Source organism: Miniopterus natalensis, chromosome 2 (assembly GCF_054644295.1).
Source record: "Miniopterus natalensis isolate mMinNat1 chromosome 2, mMinNat1.hap1, whole genome shotgun sequence".
In the NCBI taxonomy this organism is placed as follows: Eukaryota; Metazoa; Chordata; class Mammalia; order Chiroptera; family Miniopteridae; genus Miniopterus; species Miniopterus natalensis.
This window is the reverse complement of record NC_142082.1, coordinates 49,883,344-49,904,634: the sequence shown is the minus strand read 5'-3', so window position 1 is coordinate 49,904,634 and position 21,291 is coordinate 49,883,344. Positions and strand designations below refer to the sequence as shown.

Sequence of the window (21,291 nt, the reverse complement as noted above, 5' to 3'; positions counted from 1 at the left end):
TCCTTCTAAGAAAAGGGAGACCAGAGCTCTCTCTCTGACATGTAAAGACATAGGGAGAAGGTGACTCCCCATCCATAGCAGTTTGTCCAAGCTGACAAATAGGCCTTCCTAGTTTTTTTCCTCTCCAGTTTAAATTTTAAAGTTCTTCCAAATGATTTGTAGAATATATCTGCATAACTTGAAGGATACTTCAGAAACCAAGGCCATGTGTACAAAAAGCATTCCTTGGCATCTAACCAAGTAGACAAGATAAAATAATTGGTCAAGGTGCTTCCTAATCAAGGGAACAAAATGGAACGGATGTTTTTTATTTGCTTGCATGTACTTTTAAACTCTTGAATTTTCATATTCTTTTCAACACAAATAGAAGCTCTCCTCAGGTGAACCAGATCTGGGTATTTTCAGCTGTGGTCAGCTTCTCTCTGAATTTCACTAGGGTTTGGTGATGCAGAGTAAACAAGGCTATAAATCAAATGCAATGCATTTAATACCTCAATGCATTGCAAATTGATTTGGAATAGGGGTCAGTTCAAATTGTTTTTAAGTGAAACTGGCCCCTTACCCTGAAAGGAAGAAATGGAAGTTAAAGATAGCAAATCCAAAGTTATATGGGATTCAGAAATGTGGTTGCTTGTTAGAAAAGAGGTCAGGTTTCTTCAGGTGAGATTCTTCAGTTACTTATCAGGCTGGAGCCATGGATATTTAAAAACACACATCCTGGTGGCTGGCAATAAATCTGAAATCTGGTGGGCAACCTTTCAAGAAATAAAAGCTACAAACAAAATAGCTTTAGTTCCATTCAGCATGCTGTGGGAAATGGCTAATGGACAAGAATTACTATGACTGGCAAGGCGAGCTGCCAATAAATGAGAGAAGCAGAGATTCAAAACCACCACATAACAGCAACACTTCCTAAGCTTATTTCACTAATTTGTCAAAGTAGGACATTATCTGAAGTGAAAGCAAAATGAGGTTGGAGAGCACAGGGGAAGGAACTATTTAAAAGTAAAAGCCATGTTTCTTTTCTATTGGTTAGTTATCTCTGTTTTGAGCAATTACAGTCTATTTTACTTCTACCATTTTCTGATAACTACATTTTGTTTCAGTGAAGGCGATATTTTCTCCTTTTCAAATGACAAGGAGAAAGCTATTTCTGGTAGGAAAAATTTCCATTCTGCTTTGTCTTTTTCCGTGAAAAAGAAAGGAAGTCTAGTGGTTGGTGGGAAGAAAGTGTGGAGCTTTCATATGACACCCCTTAGAGAGGGATGGGGGCCATATTTTCTTCTCACTTGTCATTTTTTTCCTAGAAAAAGAAAAACCTCAAGTGCTGTATTCCCCATCTTTTCTCCATCTTCAACTCTTTAAGTCTCAACTGTTTCTTATAATTTTAAAGAGACAAATTAACTGTTAAGTAGGTGAATACTTGCAATCTCTGACATTTTAGAATAGAAAGAAAACTATACCATCACAATGGAAGAACGAATTCACTTAATTGTATAATTCAAATCAGTCCAAAATCCAATGATTAATGCCTTAAATTCTATTTCAGAACAGGCTTTTTAGTGTAATGAGTAGTGTAAAAGTGTAATGGTTTTCAGTGTAATGGAATAGAGGATGGACTCTGGGGCTGGACTACCTATTTGTTCAAATCCTATTTATACAACATACTAGCTGTGCAGATTTAGATAAAGTAATTTAATCTCTCTTTGCCTCTGTTTCCTCATTCACAAATGGAGGATAATATCAGTTTACATCATAGAATGTTGTATCTTGCGAAGAGAAGGCACTATATGAATGTAAACTATTGTTTAGATTATTTAAAAAAACTTCTAAAGGACATTATGTTAATCTCCCTACTTTTTGTTAGTTCTATTAAACAGTTATACGTAAAACCAAGTGCAAGTTCATTGGTTTTAGGTCACAAAACAACCCTCTTGCTAATCACATAAGGAAGAAAGATAAAAATGAAATCCTTTCTTCAAAATTAGCCTTAAATGAGACTAAGGTTTTACCAGTAACATAACTATACACTTGACTTTTAGAAGCAAGACATTCTACTTAAACCTACATGCTTCAATGAAAAAAGTCAAATGAAAAACACATGTGACAATAACAGCTTATTCTAAAACATTTTCATAATCTGAAACATTGCTCTATGAACAAAATACATACTTCTGGGGTGATCTGTTATCAACTTCAGCCTTCAGTCGTAAATTCTCCCTCACCAGGCCACCATTTTCCAATTTTAGTTTTTTATTTGCCTTTAAAAAAAAGAGTTAAAAATAATTAGGTACAAGCTAAAATAAAAGTGCCTTGTAAAATTTATAGCAAGTGTCACCAGTATTTTTTAGAGTGATAATATCAGAAAACTGAATGCTGGAACATGGCCTTCAGAAACGTAAAATCACCACTGGGAATGACTTATGAAATTTTGAATACAACCAAGCATTTTAAATCTATATTCCGCAAGCACTTAGCAAATCTCCTATCCAGGGAAATAAACGGAGCTATGTTAGTTACAAGTCATTAAGGGAATATACTAATGGCATTTTTTTTTCTCCTTTTTCACATAACTGAGTATTCTAAGCATGGTAACATTATACCACATGTAATTATTTGCAAAAATAATGCTAAGAGTTAATTCCTGAGCTATAAGATTGATTTTTGGTTGCTACTTAAAAATAGTTTTTTAGTGATAACACATCTAATATGATTAAACCACTTGCGTGCTTTCTTCAAAAGGCTTTCCTAAATGCCCTCCCTGGCTTACAATTTCTGAGACTTTCAAAACTGAGTTAATATTTTCTAATAAATTCTATGGATTCTCTTTTGATTAAAAAAAAAAACACTCAAGTATGATTTTCTTTTTTGAATTCTATGATACCAGAAAATTACTTAACAAAATATTAATTGCTATTAAATCTAGAGGCTCAATATTGATTCTGGACAGCCTAAAAAGTAGTGCCTAGAGTTTACAGTTTTCTTAAAAATTACTCCCTTTAAATTCCCTAGTCATTGCATTTTTTAATCCCATAGAAAAATAAGATTCCCTAGAGTAGAAACCAATCTCACGAAGCTGGCAGGAGAAATTCTGTTAGCCTAGAACATTCACGTCCAAAGCGAACAGGTCACAAGAACTGTTGTCAACAAAAAGGTTTAAATTAAGACTTAAAAAACGGATTTTAAAAATTTGACCTGCCCGGCTGGGCATGGCTCAGCGGTTGAGCATCGGCCTAGGATCCAGGAGATCAGGGTTCGATTCCCGTCAGGGCACATGCCCGGGTTGCGCGCTGGATCCCTAGTCAGGGGCACGCAGGAGGCAGCCAATCAATGACTCTCTCATCATTGATGTTTCTATCTCTCTCTTTCCCTCTCCCTTCCTCTCTCTGAAATCAATAAAGATATATTTAAATAAAAAAAAATTTGACCAATGTTTCTGACTAACTTCCAGAACTTCTGACTATATTACTTAGCCATCCACATACAAATACCTTAAAAGAATGACAAGAGAAGCAAGGCAGAGAACATTCTTTTGGGCACAAAGCCCAACTCTCTTAGATTCACCCAGGTTCCTTTTGGACTCTGAGCACCTGCTTGTCTTGCTGGTTGTAAACCAACCAGGACTGTGGAGGGTTAATTCTTTAAGTGACTGATAAACACCATTACTGCCTCTCTGAAGATATAAGAAAGTCATTTACTTCCTCATAGACACAGACAATGAATTAAGCTCTCAAGCACAGCACCATAAGAGGAGGAGGCACTTAGTGAATGTTTTTGATGATGATGATAAGCTTAAATTAGAAACTCATTTGAGATTTCTTTTCTCCATACCCTCTGTATTGTACCGCTATATTTCAAGGTCTCTCACCAGTCCTGTGGCTCTCTAGTATTCTCTTTATGGGCTGGTTAGTTCCTCAAATATCAAGAGATATTTTCAAGTTCAGGAGGATTAGGAAGGTAAAGACTACACAGGGCAGAGTTCTGCCTATCTGTTGCATCTAAAAGAGTAATGAAGTCTTCCTATTTTGTACTGTCAATACTGACTGGGTAATGATACTAGCCTCATAATGGTTCAAAACTCACTCTGTCCTGAAAACATCAGAAAAAAAGTCAATTTCACTCATTCTAAGTAGTCCTTTATTCTGAATCTTTTGTACTCCTGTATTTGATTTATAGTACATTATTATTTTGTATTTCACATTCAAGTTTGCCTCTGTAGTCCATATTTTTAAATTCATTTATACCCCAGTTTATTGCCTAGTACCAACTAACACCATCACTAGGCATCCAAAATGGCTTATTAAATATCCCAAATAATTCTGAGGTCTCAGGATAGCTTTGACTATTGAATTTAACATGTGGTCTTTTAAAAAGCAAAGAAAAACTGTGCTTTATGTACTTTTCTTTTACATATATCCCCCACACCACTCTCAGGAGCCCAGAGTAAAGTTTTCTTATCGAGCCTAATGCTCTAAGAAACACTTATTGCCAAAAACTTAAATGATGTTTAAAAACTATAAAGGAGACCATAAAGAACTTACTGATGGCTCAAGAAGAGGAAGGGAAGTTAAAGGGATATAGATCGATAAATACTGTTTAGTTTTCAGCTCTTTCCTTTTTGTGTCCTCTTCTTAGACAAATCAACATGCTAAAGTTGGCCACCAATACCAAAAAAACTACACACTTCCCCTAAACTTGTAATAAGCTCAGTGCAATTATGTCTGTAGTTTCTTTTTGTCTCTAAAAGCATAAACTCCCTCTTTCTCTTATCTGGACCTTTTCTGAGCCAAAACAGCATTTTTTGAGTGTGTGGTTTTGTGAAAATAGCTTAGTATTTACACTAAGTTGCAGATATTTCTCTGCTAATTAACCTCACTAAGGATCTGAGGGCGAGTATGTGGTAGTACTTAAAAATATCATATGGGGCTCATTAATGATTTTAGGAGATAGGATTTAGTAATTCAGCAAAATAACAGTATTTTAAGGGAATGCAGATAGGTCAAATGGATAGCTGTGGACCAGATACCACAAAACCATCTCCATTCAGTACACGACTCCACTGTGGATAAACTTGAAGTCAAGCTAAAGGATGTCCCTTTGGCCAACAAAGCTCCACAGCACCTGATTATAATCTTTAGTGCTGGTTGCATGGATCTCATCTCCTTTCCTAAACTGGAAAATCCTAGAGGTTTGGCTTTTTCACCTATGCTTTCTCTATCTTATTGAATGGATGGAAAAATAATGGGAAAAAATGAACCCTCCTCATAAGGCACAATATTCTTTTGCATAAAGTAGTCTAAAGAGGCTACTCATAGCTCTCTTGGAATTGGTCATTAAGTCTTTAACTATTTACAATCTTAAATATCAGAGAATGGTAGTGCTAGAAAGGATGTGGTCCAAGTGTTTCATTTTATAAGTAGGGAGATGGATATGTGTTTGTTTTTATGCATACAGGGCAGTCAGTGACGTAAGCTTAAAAATAGTTAAGGTAACCACAAAGAGGGGAAATAGAAACATATACTTTAAGTTGATGTCACTCTCCTACAAGATGCAAACTCATACAGAAGCACTACAGAGTCTCCAATTATAGTCACAAATGGAATCACCTGATATTTCTTGGCAGCTAATGACATTTAAGGAGAAAAACTTTTCCTATTGCTCATTCAGGGATTTTTGTCCTTTCCCCACAAATCACCTAAAGATGTGTCAAGATAATATGGCTATTTATACTTTTGAAGGTACTTACAATATTACAGAATTTAAAAAACAACTATAATAGAAATTTTAAAACTACATATATTAAAATTTTAAAAACAATCACAACTTACCTCCTTTAACTTATCCACATCATCTTTCACTTTTTCATAGATTTCATTAGCTGTTCTAAGTTTTTTCTTCCACTCTGCTACAGTCTCTGGGTCAATTTTACTTGGATTATCTGAAACTGGATGTTTGTCTTCATTTTGGTTGCCCTGAATCAAGGTTAAAGGATCTAGAATAGTCTTGATCTGTGACTCCAAGCTGAGATTTTTACTCTTAAGCTCTTCTACCTCTTTCTGCAGACAATCTATTTCATCCTGAAAAAGCATTGCATAACTATTAGGTAGACACAAGCACTAAGCACATATATATGCTAACCTGAGCCTATGTGTTTTTTTTATTTTATACAATACTCTCAACAATAAAATAAATTTTAAAAAATTTTATGCTCAGAATTCTGTAGATACAAGGATTCTTTACATATCAGAATAGTTTTGTAGGCAGAAAGTCACAAACAGTTGAAATTCTCAAAATGTGTTTCAACTCAGATAAAAACTGGCATTCCCAATGATTTCATTTAAATTCAATAATAGTTTGTAGTTTTAAAAAATAAAATGACAAATCTTTGATTCTATTTAAGATATCCAGGAAACAAAAGTCATATGAATTCAACAAGGAAGTAGATTCCTCAGAAGAAAATTCTAAGGCATGCTTAATTGCTTTATTAAGGGAAATTTAAAAATACAGTGTTGATGAAGGTGATTATAGTTTTGATTGATGTTTATATTGTTTCTTCTATAGTTGAAGTAGGTGTTGAAACCATATGCTACTTCCTTCCACTTTCCATTTCAGAATAATACCTGTAGCTAATTTTAACTTTCTATATTCTACTTCTTCAATAACCACTGTGACTATTCTAAGTATCTGTACAGTATTAGATTTCACCATCTGGAACTGCTTATTATTTTAAATCCAAATGTTAAACATTTGGGCTAGGATCCTTTTCTGTGATATCATTTATTCATCTAAAACAGGTACTCCTTCTTAAACTAAGACTGTGAGAAATTCTACTGTTAGAAAATAAACTCCAAGTAGCTCAATATGCCAGTGGTCTCCTAAAGGTATATTTGATTAGTACCTAAGTATGATAAATATTCATTAAGTATATAAGAACACATTTTAGAATTAACAGATAGTACTATTTTAAATTACAATACATTTCATGTTAAATAGCATAATAAAATAAGAAAATCACTTTGTTTGAATTAATATATTAATGAATAAACAAATATAAGCAGAAAAACACATATATGAATGAACATTTATTCAGTCATTTCTTCATGTTCCACTTTATTTCAAAACAAATTTTGAGGCAGCTAAAGTAGTTTTCATGTATATAGTTTAACTTAAAGATATTTTGTATTAAAAGAAGAGATCAGCCAGGCTGGCATCACTCGGCCGTTGAGCATCAGCCTAAGATCCAGGAGACTGTGGTTTGATTCCCTGTCAGGGTTTCGGCTGGATCCCCAGCAGGGGGCATGCAGGAGGCAGCCAATCAACGACTCTCTCTCATCATTGATGTTTCTATCTCTCTCTCCCTTCCTTTCTCTGAAATCAATAAAAATATATTTTCTTAAAAAAGAGAGAGAGATCAGTAATACCCCCCCTTTAGTCAACATAAAAGAACAATTGGGCTTAATGTTTACTATTCAAAAGTCTATGTATTTCATTAGCAATGGAGCTAATTTGGAATAATTCCATCACCATGTCAAATCACTTTCACAGAAAGAAAACTACTACATGATCTCACTTGTATGTGGAATCTGAAAAAGTCAAATACATAAAAGCAGAGAGTTAAACCGTGGGGAGGTGAGAGAAGTGGGGAGATGGGTTAAAGGGCACAATGTTGCATTTATGTAGGATAAATAAGTCTAGAGATCTAATATATGGCATGATAACTATATATAATAATACTGTGTTGTACACAGGCAATTTGCTGAGAGGGGATGGGCATATTAACTAGCTTGACTGATGTAATCATTTCACTATATATATATATATATATATATATATATATGTATATCAAAACATCATGTTGTGTACCTTAAACATATACAATTTTTATTTTTAAAAAACCACACTATTTTCACTATTTTATATGCAAAAAAAAAGAAAAAGAAAGGAATACCATACTTTAAGGCAAAAATGTCCTCGGTAGTTGACATAGGTATATTTACTTTACCAGAACTAATCAGGATTATAGTTATCTGAATTTATAGGCAGAAACAAAAACAGAATGAAGACTGCAGTCACTGATTACCAGAGCATTCATAACACCTTGTGGAGGCTGGAAGACTGACTTTTATAAGAGGGTTTCTCTTATGATCCAACTTCTTGAGAGAGCAAATACTTACAAAATGATGCGTCTGTTGAGAACAGATTTTTTAAATTAAAAGAAAAAAAGGAAATGCTTCTATCTGTTCCTTTCCTCCATTTAAAATAGGATAGGGAAAAGAATTTATCAAATAAAATATTTTTAAATTGTCATTTAAATAAGATTTCATTGGATGTTTACTCTAAGAAGTCCAGGGCCTGAGATAGCCCAGCTTTACCTTGAATTCAATGCTATCATCATTTTAAATTTTAATTATTATTTACCTCATATTCTTTGTGGAGTAACTCAAGTCTGGTTTTCCGAAGGTGCTTCCGGACTGTATGGCTTAGCATAGGTTCACTTTCACTTGTCCCTCCTAGGTGAAAAAAAACACACCTAACTTTTCATTCTAATTCAGGCAGAATAAAAATGAAAATGAACCCTTTTCTTACTGTTTTAGATAGTTCCCTAGCTTAATTTCTACTTATATACATACTTGAGGCTGCCACCTTGGCCTTTTCTCTATCTCAACCCTGAAAAAAGATAAGTATCAAATAACATCATAAGAAATCCTTCAGTAAAATATCATGTTGAGTTTACTTACCTATGTATCTTATTATAGTAAACTCACTAAAGGTAAATGATATGTTTTATTACCACATTTGAACTACTGCAAATTTTGAATACCAGACAATTCTTAAATAATGATAAAAGCAATGATTATATTCAACCAACAAATTATATATTACTTATATACTTAATATATAATTATAAATCTATATTATCTATATATCATAATATATAATATATACACATTATAATCTATATTATTATCATCTAAGCATTCATTCAAACAAACCTAATTACTGGTAACACACTAAAAAGATTAATGTGTCGTTTCACTGATTTTAACAACCTAGTTACAATGGATTATAAATCACAGCATTATTGTATGCCAATAATGACTCGTTACAAATACACTCAAAATGAATTCTTCCCAAGAGTTCTTCGCTTATGCTATCATTACCTTCTTTGTTCTTAGCATCATAATTGCAAAGGCTTTTACAGATGTCCTTTTTCAGGACATTCTATCCAAATGCAAGGATAAATGAACTATTTTACTTGGAAGAATTTATGAAATACCACTTAGATATGAATGAATGAAGGCAGGAGAAGGGTTAAACATTCAAATTATTTTAATCATCTAACCTCACATTTTGTAAGAAAAGATTTGACTCCTTGGTGAAGTTCAGTACAGGTAAAAAACTAGATGCAGAGAGGTTAACATTACAGTATGCAGCACAGCAGAAAGATATTCCTCTATCAGACTTCATCTAGGTATCCAAGGAAGAAACCTTGAAGCCATCTGTGATTCCTCCTTCAGATCTCTTAGTTCCAAAGTCCTACTAGTTCTTTTATTCTAGCACATATCTTCCGTTCCATTTCCATTGTGAAAATCTTATTTAAGTCTATTTTCACTAATTTGGGACTAACACGATGACTTCTTAAGGTTTCTAAAAGGTGTTTCCGATACATAGCTAATGACAGATTCACTTTCAATTTTTCCTAAAGCAAAACCAAATAAAAATCACTTAAATTTCTGCAATCTAAGAGAAATAACTTGTATGAGCAGAATAAAAATTCAACACTAAAAGAGTTCTTTAAATGTTTTAGTTTTCAAGGGTCTTCTAGTTCAAGTTTTATTCCTCCTCTTACCTGCAATAGTATGGAACTGAATGTTCTTTTTTACCCTTAATCCAGACTCACATTCCCTCTCACCTGGGCAAGAACCTCCTACCTGACTGTCTCACATCCTGTCTCTCCACTACAGTCCAACCTACAAATGATCAACTGAATAATTTTCTTTAAGCACTTGGATCATGCCACCTCATCCTTCTTCTTGCCCATAGAATAAGTCTCTGATTTAATCTGTGACTCAAGATTCTCTGAAATAAAGTTTCAATTTACCTTTTCAGTCTTATTTCAGTAGTCAATCCTAAAGTAGACTACTGATAATTTCCAAAAACGTGCTTTTTGTTTTCTTACCTCTAAACTTTAGTTCACGCTATTCTCTCTGCATAAAATGCCCTCCCTAACCTTTACCAGTTGAAATTTTATCCATCCTTAAATTCCACCATAAAGGCCACCTGCTTCCTGAAACCTTTCTTGATGTTGCTAGGTAGTCTTTCTTGTCTGAACACTCTGGGCTTTTTCTTGGCCTTTAGCATCTGCTGCTTTAAACCAATAATATTTTGGTCCATATGCACAACCCCTACTAGAATATAAGTTCCACAAAACTCTAAGATTTCTCATAATTCCTTGTGCTCCTCAGTTGTTCCACTTATAGACTATACATATGACCAATCCATCCAGTCTGATATTGGCAAAATAACATCATTGAAAGTTGTCTATTTTGGTCTTCCTCCAAATATACACTATTTAGAAATTGTTTCAAATCTATTTTTATGTGTTTAGAAAGTAGGCCCTTACCAATAATCTCTTTGCAAGGATTTTCAGGAGTGATGGGGACTCTGCAAGCTGGACACTGGCTATTATTCTTCAACCACAAATCGATACAAATTGAACAAAATACATGGTTGTTGATGCATATGACAGGCTGGCGTACCTTTTAAAAAAAGAAACATTACTTTTAGTACAGGGCATGGTCATAACTAGAATCCCAATAGGTTTAGTTAAGAGCAAACAAACTGCTTCTCTAGAGTACAGGAGAGTAAATGTAGAAGCAGAATAGCTGCTTCTGCTACCACACTGTTTCTTATCTATGTTTAACAGAGATACTAGCTGAGATATCTGGTCATAGAGATGGAAACTTCTGACATACAGGGTGGGGGCAAAAGTAGGTTTACAGTTGTTCATATGGAAAATACAATAATTAATAAATAATACGAGAATAAACCATGCTTCACATTCCCACAACTGTAAACCTTTTGCCCCCCCCCCCCCCCAGATTATGAAATGGTTTTATTTTGTTCCAAACTACACTCATGTCCAAAAAGAAAATGCACTTTGTTCCATTAAAGCTGGGACAATTTTCCTTCAACTATTCTATTTTAGAATTATGAAATGAGAAACAGAAGGTTCTTGAAAGATCATTTAGTCCAAGCACCCATCTGATAGTTGACTCCTTCCCTCAATTGATTCTACTATATTACAGAGCAGGAGCAACCAACAATTAAGCACTGACAGCTTACTAGGAAGTCTCCCAAATGAATGAGGAATGAAAGCTAAAACAACCCTAAAAGACAAGAGTACCGTTCTCAACAGGCATAAAATCTAAACAGCAAACAATGCTGACACATATTGACATACACCAAATGCACAAATCTCTGACTCCATTTAAACAAGTACATATAGTAATAATACTTTACATTTACATAGTCATATATTTTACAAAGGGCTTTCACATATATTGTCTCCTCTGTTTTTGTTTTGCTTTGTTTTTAAATAACCCTGTGAAGTAAAGAGTAAATACACTTTACAAATAAGGAAACCCAGGTGTGAAAAACTTATGTGGCTTGCTCAGGGTTAACTGTTTTCACTATGTTTAGTTGTTTATCAGAGGGAAAATAAAGAGAGAATTTGCTTTAGTTTTGTACCTGCTGGTATGCTTTGGTTGTTCACATATTTATTATCTATCTCCCCAGAGGGAAGATAGAAGAGAGAAATTGCTTTAGCTTTCTACCTGAAATTATATATTTGTTTTCATATTTATTGTCTATCTCCCCTATTAGAATGGAGGCTCCGTGAGAGCAAGAACTTCCTTAGTTTCGTTCATTCCTAAATCCCAGGTGCCTAGAAGACAGCCTAGTACACAGTAGGTACTCAATAAAGGTTTGATGAATGAAGTAATTGCTATTAAGATAGTATTTAACATTCAATTCAACTTAGGGAACTTGACAGAGGGAATAATGATTTAATATTCTTCAAACAGCACAAACTTAACAATAAAAACAAAAAAGAAATGTTTAGGTTTTCACTTGATTTACATGATATTTTACTGTATCTCTTCATCTGGCTATTAATTTGTATCCTTTAATAACCCTTGCAATAAACCAATATTCTAGTGGGTAAATGGGTTTTCATGAGTTCTGTGAGCTGTTCTAGCAAATTAATTGAACCCATGGAGGGGGGAGTGGGGACCTCTGATTTATAGTCAGTCACTAAGAAGTACTGGTAATAACCTGTGCTTTTGACTGGCTTTTGAAGAAGTGGAGGACATTCTTTGTGGACTAAGCCCTTTCTCTATCAGTGGGAGAGGGATTTGAGCCATAGATAGCAAAATTCCTAAGAAGTAAGGAAAATGAGATCCAAAGCAGAAGGGGGAGATTTGGGCTTATACAGGAGTGAGAATCTGTCTTCCATTGTAAGAAAAGGGAAGACTAAGGGTGTGAGAATTAACACAGATGGTTTGGAAAAACTGTTGATAGTAAGAGTAGAGAAATGCTGCAACTGTTCTAAATGCTTATATTTTTTCATTAAATAAGAGGTGAGGTTACCAGCTGAAAGTAAGAAGTGAAGGACATCAACTTGAGAAAATAGGAGAATAAAGCAGGTATTTTGAAAAATGAGAAAGTAAATTTACTGTTGAGTTCCTATTTGAGGTCTGAGGTTCTGACTGTAAAGACCAATTAACATAGGTATTTTTCTTACCAAGTTTTAGTTACTCAGGTTCAGGCAGGAAGTAAAAAGTTGAAGTTCTGCCAAGGAGGAAGAGACAAGGGACTGATGATAATAAATGACCATGGTTAAAAAGGGAAATGAATACTTGAATGGAAATGACAGTGAAAAAGTGAGAGTCATAGAGTCAATGGATGGGTCTGGGTAAAGGTGAAGTATTGCTGGAGAGTAGGTATGATAGGAAGAGCATCAGACACTGAAATGCTTAGAGTCAAATACTGGAGGTGGTATAGCTGCTTTCTCTAATGTTTTGTCTTAAAGCCATCTTATATGACATAGTTCTATTTCTCTCTTAATCTCATATATCAAGCAGTGTTAACATATTTTCTATGGTGAAAACTTCTGAGAATCCTTTATAACAGGATCTCAGTAAGTGGCAGTGCTTAAGCATCGAGAAATAAACCTGGGGCCAACTCCCGCTATGTCACTTATTGAGCTGTTTGAACTTGAGTAAGCCCTTTATTAAAAGGGCATCAGTTTCTGCCTCTGCAAACTGTAGTTTAACCTAGTACACTTTTCATTCAGGTGCTGCTTAAGATTTAATAGTGTAAAGATGTAAGCACAAAGACTTCCACATAGCAATAACTCAAACAAACTAAACAGACAAATGAAACAAAAGAAGAAAGAAAAAGGTAACAATATTTCTATTTCCACTTGCCCAGGAGCTAACTCCATGTAAGGATCTTGTAGCTGCCTCAACGATAACACGTCCAAAACCAAACACGGCCTCTTCATATTCTCTCCTCATACACTCCTATTAAAAGGTGGGAAAATCAAATGCTATCTCCTCTGCAGAGCCTTTACTAATCCTTTTACAAGTGCCTGGGTCTTTTTTTGATCCTTATAAGGGTACTCCTTATGCACTGATTTACTGTTCACTTCTTTCTGTGTTGTGCTGTACTTAGAAAGATGTTTACATTTTGCCTTTCATATTAGACTCCAGGATCTTTGGGGGCAGTAGCAGTGTCCTGTTCATCTTTGTATTCACCTACAGCACCTGATATAATGCCTCACACACACTAAAATAAAAGTGAATTTTGATATATTAAAATGAAAGGCTGAGATAATGTTCCTAAAAGCATTTCAAGAAGCAAATGTCAATGGCTACTGCAAAACTGTGAAAAGCAAAAGTTTAATCTTTCCATTTAATCTATCAAAATGATATACAAGAACAACCAGGTAGACTACTTGACCCTGTCTGTTAAGAGCCATTGGCAATGTCACCTACAGAAGAACCATTTTCACTGTTCAATATCTGGTACTGTCACTATCATTGTGTTGGATTTTTGAAACAGTTGACTAATTCATTTCTTTGGACTAAGTAATTATCAGATAATGATTTCTAGGTTTAAATTTAGCTTAGGAGTATAGAAACCTATATAGGAGAAAGAACTACTAAACCATGTTATAGTACTGCTTACTTACTTGACTGTAACCTACAGGAGCAAAATACAAAGAATCTATCCCTCCCTCAATTCCTGTCCAGATTCTGCAAATACAACACCAAATCACACAATAATGTCCTTTAATAAGATCTTCCCAAGATACATAAACAGTCATAATTTGCCTACGTTATTAAATTTTATATCTAATTTAATTCCAAATGAGGTCTCTGGCAACAAAACAGTACTCTTATGAAATAAAAATGCAAGATGACAATAGCAAGGGTAAGTGACAATGTACAATTCCAAACTCATGTGCAGTCAGCATGTTGAAGTTATGTCCTAGGGTAACACCCCTGAGGCTAGTGAGGAGGAGGAGGAAGAGAAGACAAAGCAAAGTAGGAAAAGGGGCTCTTGCACTGGAATGGGCCTGAGGGGAGGCAGTCCTGGGTCAGAGTGATTAACCCTGTAAGTCTGTAAATTTTCACCTCTTACTAAAACTAATTGTAGGCCACATCTGGCTGTCACTCATGGCAAAACACAGGGCCAGTCAATAAAAGTATTATACACAAAAACAATTTGGTCTCATAGCTTGAATCCTAATTGAAGAGATAAACATCTGGAATAATCTAGAGAAAAACTGGTCTCTAGCATTCTGGTGGCAGTACCAAAATGTCACTTAACAAATATCCTGGGCTAGATCATTCCTATATTTCTACTGGCTCACTAGTCTAAGGTATGGTAAAAAATTAAGGAGAAATAGGCAAGAAAATATGTTACACATAAACCAATACACAGGATCTGTACCTTACTTCTTGAGGCCACATAGAGCTCTTACTTGCAATATTGGCAAGGTTGTTAAACATTATTGGGCAGAGAATCCACCTTTAAGACTGAGGTAGAGACAGAGGTAGTAAATGGAAAATGCTTAAACTTTCCAATTTTGAGTACTAAAGACAAATTTCCACTACTGCTTTCCTTGCCATTCTTACCCACCCCCATCCCAACCAGCATCTATATTATCTCTTCAGATTTAAGGTCTCCCACACCCTCATCTCCTTTAAGGTAATATGCACCCCCCAACACACACACACACACACTGATACTCCCGAAATAATGGCCCCTTAATTCTGTTGATCAAAAGAGAAGGTTGCTGATGGCAAGATTTTGGGGCAAATGGTGAGGGTGGCACAAGAATAATTATCTGGAAGAGGCAGCAGGAGATACCGGTGTCAGGGAAGGTGAAGTGACATTGGGAACATGGTGCTACTCCAGGCCATGCCATCTCCAGTAATCCCACAAACAGAAGTGTTTGTGGGAGGGTGAGCAGCAAAAGCAGACCTGATTTACTTCAGCTATACAAAAGGCATCATGTGGAACCAGTTAAAACCCCTGAATGTACTGTGGCAATTTCCAGAACAGAGAGGACCCACTGTTGGGAATGCAAATCATCTAGTGAGTGCACTGGCCTCACAAAGCAACTGGGAAGAACAGTTCCTAGAAAAGTCTGGTTTCCTCAGTTTGATGGCCTGCCTCCATGCCACAGTAAAGATGAACATTTATTGAATACTGCCAGACTTAACATCAATAAACTAACACTTATTACCAGACTTCATGCTAAGCACTGCATTTAACCCTCCAATAACCACAAGGATGGGTGTTGATACTATTACCACTCCCATTTTACAGATATGCTAACTGCTCTGAAAGAAATTAAGTAACTTGTCCTATGTAAGGTCGTATAACTAGTAAGTGGAAGAGTGTAGATTAGAATTCATGCAGTCTGAACATAAAACTCAGGCCCTCAATTGCCACACTTTTCTGCCTCCATAATAGACAGAAAAAAAGCCTATTTACAAATTGTTAATCTTTTATTATCAAATTTAATTTTAGGATACAGCTTAACTAACACAAGAAAATGAAAGAGATACCAAGTGTCTGCTGTCATGGATGAGCTAAAGTGAGTTTTTAGGAAGTAATCTACTCAAGACAAATGGCAGCAATAGAGGTTCGAACACCAAAGGCTGTAAGCCTTAGTTTTCTTATTTTAAAAAAATGGGGAAACCAGTCCACTCTATCTCACAGCCCTGGTGAGAGGAATAAATGAAATAATTAAACACAAATGAAAGCATCCTGTAATCTGCAAACCACTATATTCTATTAGGCATACTTTTTGTTAAACACAAAAAGCACAAGTATGGAAAATGAACCGGGCAGAACACATTTTCAACGCAATTGCTAAAGACAGCCTACGAACTAATGGGAACTCGAAATAACCATACAACTAAGACCAAGTAAAAATTATTTCCCAAGGGTATTTTTAGCAGCCTTTAAGGCAACTGTTGGAGGAAATTCACGCGGAATTTAACACATACTTGTGGGAACTTCGTGTCGAGGGCCAAATGTACACCTATCAAATAGAAACCATCTCCTCCTCCTCCCGGGCCTGTACCAGGCAGTGGCAGCCAATGCCACCCTCCAACACAGTACCCTTCATCTCTCCAGTCACAAGGATCAAGCCCTCCCCTATAGCTCTCACAGCACATTTGCTAGTTTGTTGGCATTTCGTTCTGATTGGCATCAAGTTACCAGGGGCTTCCAAGGCTGACTTCCCACTACTTCTTGAACTGAGTAAATTCACACAGAACCCCACACACCTAAAGCAGTTGGCGGTATTGGCCAGCGCTCAGACATTTCCCCTCTGAAGTTCAGGTTCAGTCTGCCCTTGGGGCTAAACGCACACACACACCCCACAAACGCGAAAACCGTTCAGGGTGGGGGGAAAAAAATCTAATTGTTCCCATTATCTTCTCCCTTCTGGATCTACTGAAGAAATGCTCTGTTAAAAGCCGAATGAGAGGCCCCAACGGAAAGGAAAGAGACGAATGCTTCGGGGCACTTAAAACCCGGCATCGAATTCAGAACTGCTTTCTTCCCCCGGTTTCATAAACACTCTAGGCGCCTCTTGCATCACAAAGAGAGGGGATTCTTTCCCGCGACGGCCGTCCTCGGGAGGAAAGACCTCGCCTCTCGTTCTACACACCGTTCAGGGCCACGTGCTGCTTCGTGTTCAAACGCTGAACTCAGAGCCAAGGGCACTCAGGGCCGGGCTGAGCAAAAGAGAAGGACCTTGGAAGTGGACAGGGCTCCCTAACAGGCACTGTAGGCCCCAGAGCGTGAACACGCCAGCCGCGCGGGGCACCACGGAGCCTGAGGCGGGGGCCCGCGAGAGGCGCCTTCACGGGCTCCACGCGGGGCCACCAGGGGCTCAGGGGCGTCGGCCCCCGCTGCGAGGCGTGCGGGACCAAGCCCCCTCACGCCCGCGTCGGCCAGAGGAGGCGGCCCGCGGTGGCACGGCCGCCCCGCCGCCCTCCCTTCAGACCCCAGGCGCTGTCATCGTCCTCGGAAAGGCGCGCGGACGAACCCATTCATCACCGCGCGCTCCCTCGGTCCCCCGGGACGCGGCCTCCGGTCGCCCCGAGGAGAACGGGGGTTGACGTCCTCGCCCATCCCGGCGTCTCACGCCCCGTCCCCGCCGCACGCGGAGACCGCGCTGGGCTCCGGCGAGCCACTTCATACCCGATCCCGTTTCGTAGCCGTGCCCGGAATCACCCATTACCTTCCCCAGGCAAATGTGGCACGTGATGGGCAGAGTGAGGGACAATGTAACGTTCTGCACGGTCTGAGCCATGGCAGCGTTCAGAATCCCGCCAACACGGAAGTCCCGCCGACCGCGGAGCCCTGCGGCGACCGGGGGAAGGCGAGGCCGGCTACGGCAGCCCGGCGGGGCCACAGCCCGCCGCCAGAGCGAACGGAAACGCGCTTGGGAACGCGCGGGCGCCGCGGCTCGCCCGTCCTGCCTGCGTTCCCTTCATTACCGAAAAACAGACAGACAAAACACTTTCCCCGGCTCGGGAGCTGAAGACTCCCGAGAATGGAAGGGAAGGCGGTTTAGTACAGGTATCGAGGATCCTGAAAACTTAAGTGAAAGAGTCATAATCATGAGAGGAAGATAAATAAAGGCGATTTTAAAATTCCGGACTCTTTCCCGGAGGGTGGGGCGGGGGCCGAGTTTTCCGTCTAAAGACAAAACCCTACCCAGCCTGCAAACACGGTGCAGTCAGAGCTGGAAGAGAGAGGACGGGCTCTACCTTGCAATTTTTCAAAACAACTTTCTGCCGCTCTCAGCTCTCTTTGTATTCGTAAAGGATGTGATGTCACTTAAAAACAACCAACTGTAATTGCCTCTTTATCTGTTTCTGAGACGTTGTGGATACAGTCAATCGCCGCTTTCCCAGCAGACGCGCATTCGCTGCGGGCCCTTCTGTGGTTTCTGTCTAAAATGAGGTCTAAGGGCCTGGGCCACAGACTCTGTTTTACATGCACAGGTGAGAGGCTGCAGAGGGTGTGGGCCACGCGCGCTCCCCCAAAGCGCTTGAGTTTACAGCGTCTCAGGACTTCACTTCAGGTGCACGGTCGTAATGAAGCCTGCCACTGTGCTGGGGAGCTAGGAAGGAGCATGCCTGGGGCGATTATAAGTTTCCATTTCCTTCCAATGAAAGAGAGAACTCTGAAAGTTCCTAAATGAACCTTGAATAGAACAGATTTGGAATTTAACTGCAACTTTAAGTGAGGAAGAGCCAATGTGATCAACTGATGCAGACAAACACAATCTATGAGTAGGGAGATTTAGAAACAAAACCGATGGAATTGCTTTTACTAATATGTCAGGAAAAGATGCAGGGTAAGTCACAAGAAGCAGCCTCCTGGTTAAAAGAAAGAGGTTTTTGGATCTGGACCGTGAGGGTAGAGATCCTTGCAGAAACAATTTCCTGGTTCTACTGGCTTCAGACAATGTATTTAACCTCCGCTTCTTAGCTTCCTCGTTGGTAAAATTGTGTGTGTGTGTGTGTGTGTGTGTGTGTGTGTGTGTGTGTGTGTGTGTTAAATGATGTCAGTGTATGCTTACTATCAGGTCTATAAAAGGAACAGACAATAATGAGATTGGAGCAGCTAGTAGTTCCCTTGAAGAAGCCCAAGTCCAGTTCAAAATAGGCTCACAGGTGACAGTGAGAATGGTTCCAAACAGCTAACATCATTTTCTAGGAATTGGACACTATCATGTGCTTGGAATTGGAAAACTGGGCAAAATAGTCAATTGAATGTCTGTTTAATGGTCACTTTTTCAGAGTGCCTGGCATAAAAGTCATCTCGTTTGGCTATTTCCTGGGTATTGGAAGTCATATTCACATGGGGAGTAGAACTCCCCTGTTTGCTAATGCGCCTTTCACATTCTTGGCTGTATTATCTCAGGCTTCAGGATGAGAAAGCTTCAGATCATTACCTGCTGTCATTCAGGTTTTCCCATCTTCCCCATCTCACTCTGTTCTTTTCCCTATATTACTATGTTCTTCCATATTCTCATCTTGCCCATTCCCCGTTCTTACCTTTCTGGTACCTAAGGTGGTATTTTAGGGCCTGTCATTCCCATCCTCTGAGTGGGATGTGGGACTGAGAATGCTCTGTCTCTGGCATCCATCCCTGGAAACGGTGCAGTAGGAAGATGTGTTGAACACAATTACAAAAAAAAGAAGAAAAAAAAAGACTTTTTCATTTCTACTGAGAAGTTAATTTCTTGCTAATCATCCTGGTGATTGATGTTAACAGTCACAAAAATAAATTTTAGAAGTCATAACATACATTTTAAATAGAATGCTAGAATCTTGAATATTTTCAACATCTCTTTCCACATTTACTAACATTGTTACAACTTCTCAGTGTTTTAGTGCTCTGTCCATATATCTATCTCTATGCTGATCACATTGCATTATAGTTGGTTATTTATGTGTTTGCCCTCACAACAGACTGTTTCTTGAGGTCAGGGATTACATCTGATTTATCTAGTATCTGGTGTTAAGTGACTATTCCACAAACTACATTTTCTTTAGCTACAGACTACCTTTTTTTAACATACCCAGGCTATTTTAAATATTGTCTTGTTTTTCACTTCAGAATGGAAGACTACATTGCTTTTTTGCTAAATATAAAAATAATAAGGCTCATCTTAAGAAAATTAAGCCATCTAAACATATATAAAATAATAAGAAGTTCCTCTACACTCGTGCCTCACCTCTCTATCCTGCGTGGTAATCTCTATTAACATTCTAGAGCATATTCTTATAAACATATTAATTCGTATATTACTGTGTGTATAAGTACAAATAGGATCAGACCTTCTTTGTTCATTAATGTTTTGTGGATGAGTACACGCACAGACACACACACACATATAACTAAATAATATTGTTAGCAATACCAGCTGATTAGGACTCTCTCTAGGTCCAGATTGATTCCAAGCCAATTCCCAGGCTTTGCTTTTAATAATGCAGATGGTTTAAGGTCAGGAACTATGTCTTCCCTCTGCTCTATGAAAGGCATTTCTTTTTTTTTTTTTTACAAATAATGTTCTAAATAGTCATTATTTGACCAAAATTATTAAATAATATTGCCATTACTCTAATAGGAAAATAAAGATTATATGGCTCATTGACTTTCTGCTTCATTTCTTTCTCAACTTCTTAGAGGGGCAAGTCCTGTGACCTGAGGAGGTCTGGCAATACAGCACCTGGGATGGGCTAAAACCTTAGAATCATCAACTTTTAGAACTGAGAAAGGATCTTAAGGTTGTGTGTTTTCTGTGGGTTTTTTTTAGGTAGGTCTTTCATTTCACAGATGAGGAAATTGAGGCATAGATAAGGTAAACCACCTGATAATGGTAGAATTGGAGCTAAATCCTAGATCTCACTTAGGCATTCTGAGATTATTGGCCCAATGCCTTTGTGTAAGTGCAAGATGTATTTTTATTAATAAAGTAATTCAGTAATAAAAAGTCAGTCATAATTGAATTTCTTCCCTAAGAAAACCATCAAATAGCTATGGAACACCTTTTACCCCTTGTTTAAATCAGAATCATTTTTATGATAAATTATTTAAAAGCAAGTTAAAAAATATAAAATCTTAAGTGCTATTAAAAATTGATTAGGAATGCATTATTCTTTCATTGACCCAGTTCAGATT

At 37.6% G+C, this 21,291-nt stretch overlaps 1 protein-coding gene across 1 annotated transcript in view; it reads right to left on the bottom strand.

Moving 5' to 3' along the window:
• OBI1 (ORC ubiquitin ligase 1) overlaps positions 1–17,948 on the bottom strand; it is a 35,548-nt gene extending 17,600 nt beyond the window's left edge. The window contains exons 1-5 of the mRNA XM_016224151.2: positions 17,834–17,948; positions 10,625–10,760; positions 8,419–8,510; positions 5,829–6,077; positions 2,173–2,261 (exon numbers count right to left, since the gene is read on the bottom strand). Of these exons, the coding sequence (XP_016079637.2) occupies positions 2,173–2,261; positions 5,829–6,077; positions 8,419–8,510; positions 10,625–10,760; positions 17,834–17,905 (638 nt within the window). The 5' untranslated portion in view covers positions 17,906–17,948. The remainder of the gene's footprint in view (positions 1–2,172; positions 2,262–5,828; positions 6,078–8,418; positions 8,511–10,624; positions 10,761–17,833) is intronic.
• Between the last annotated feature and the right edge of the window lie 3,343 nt (positions 17,949–21,291).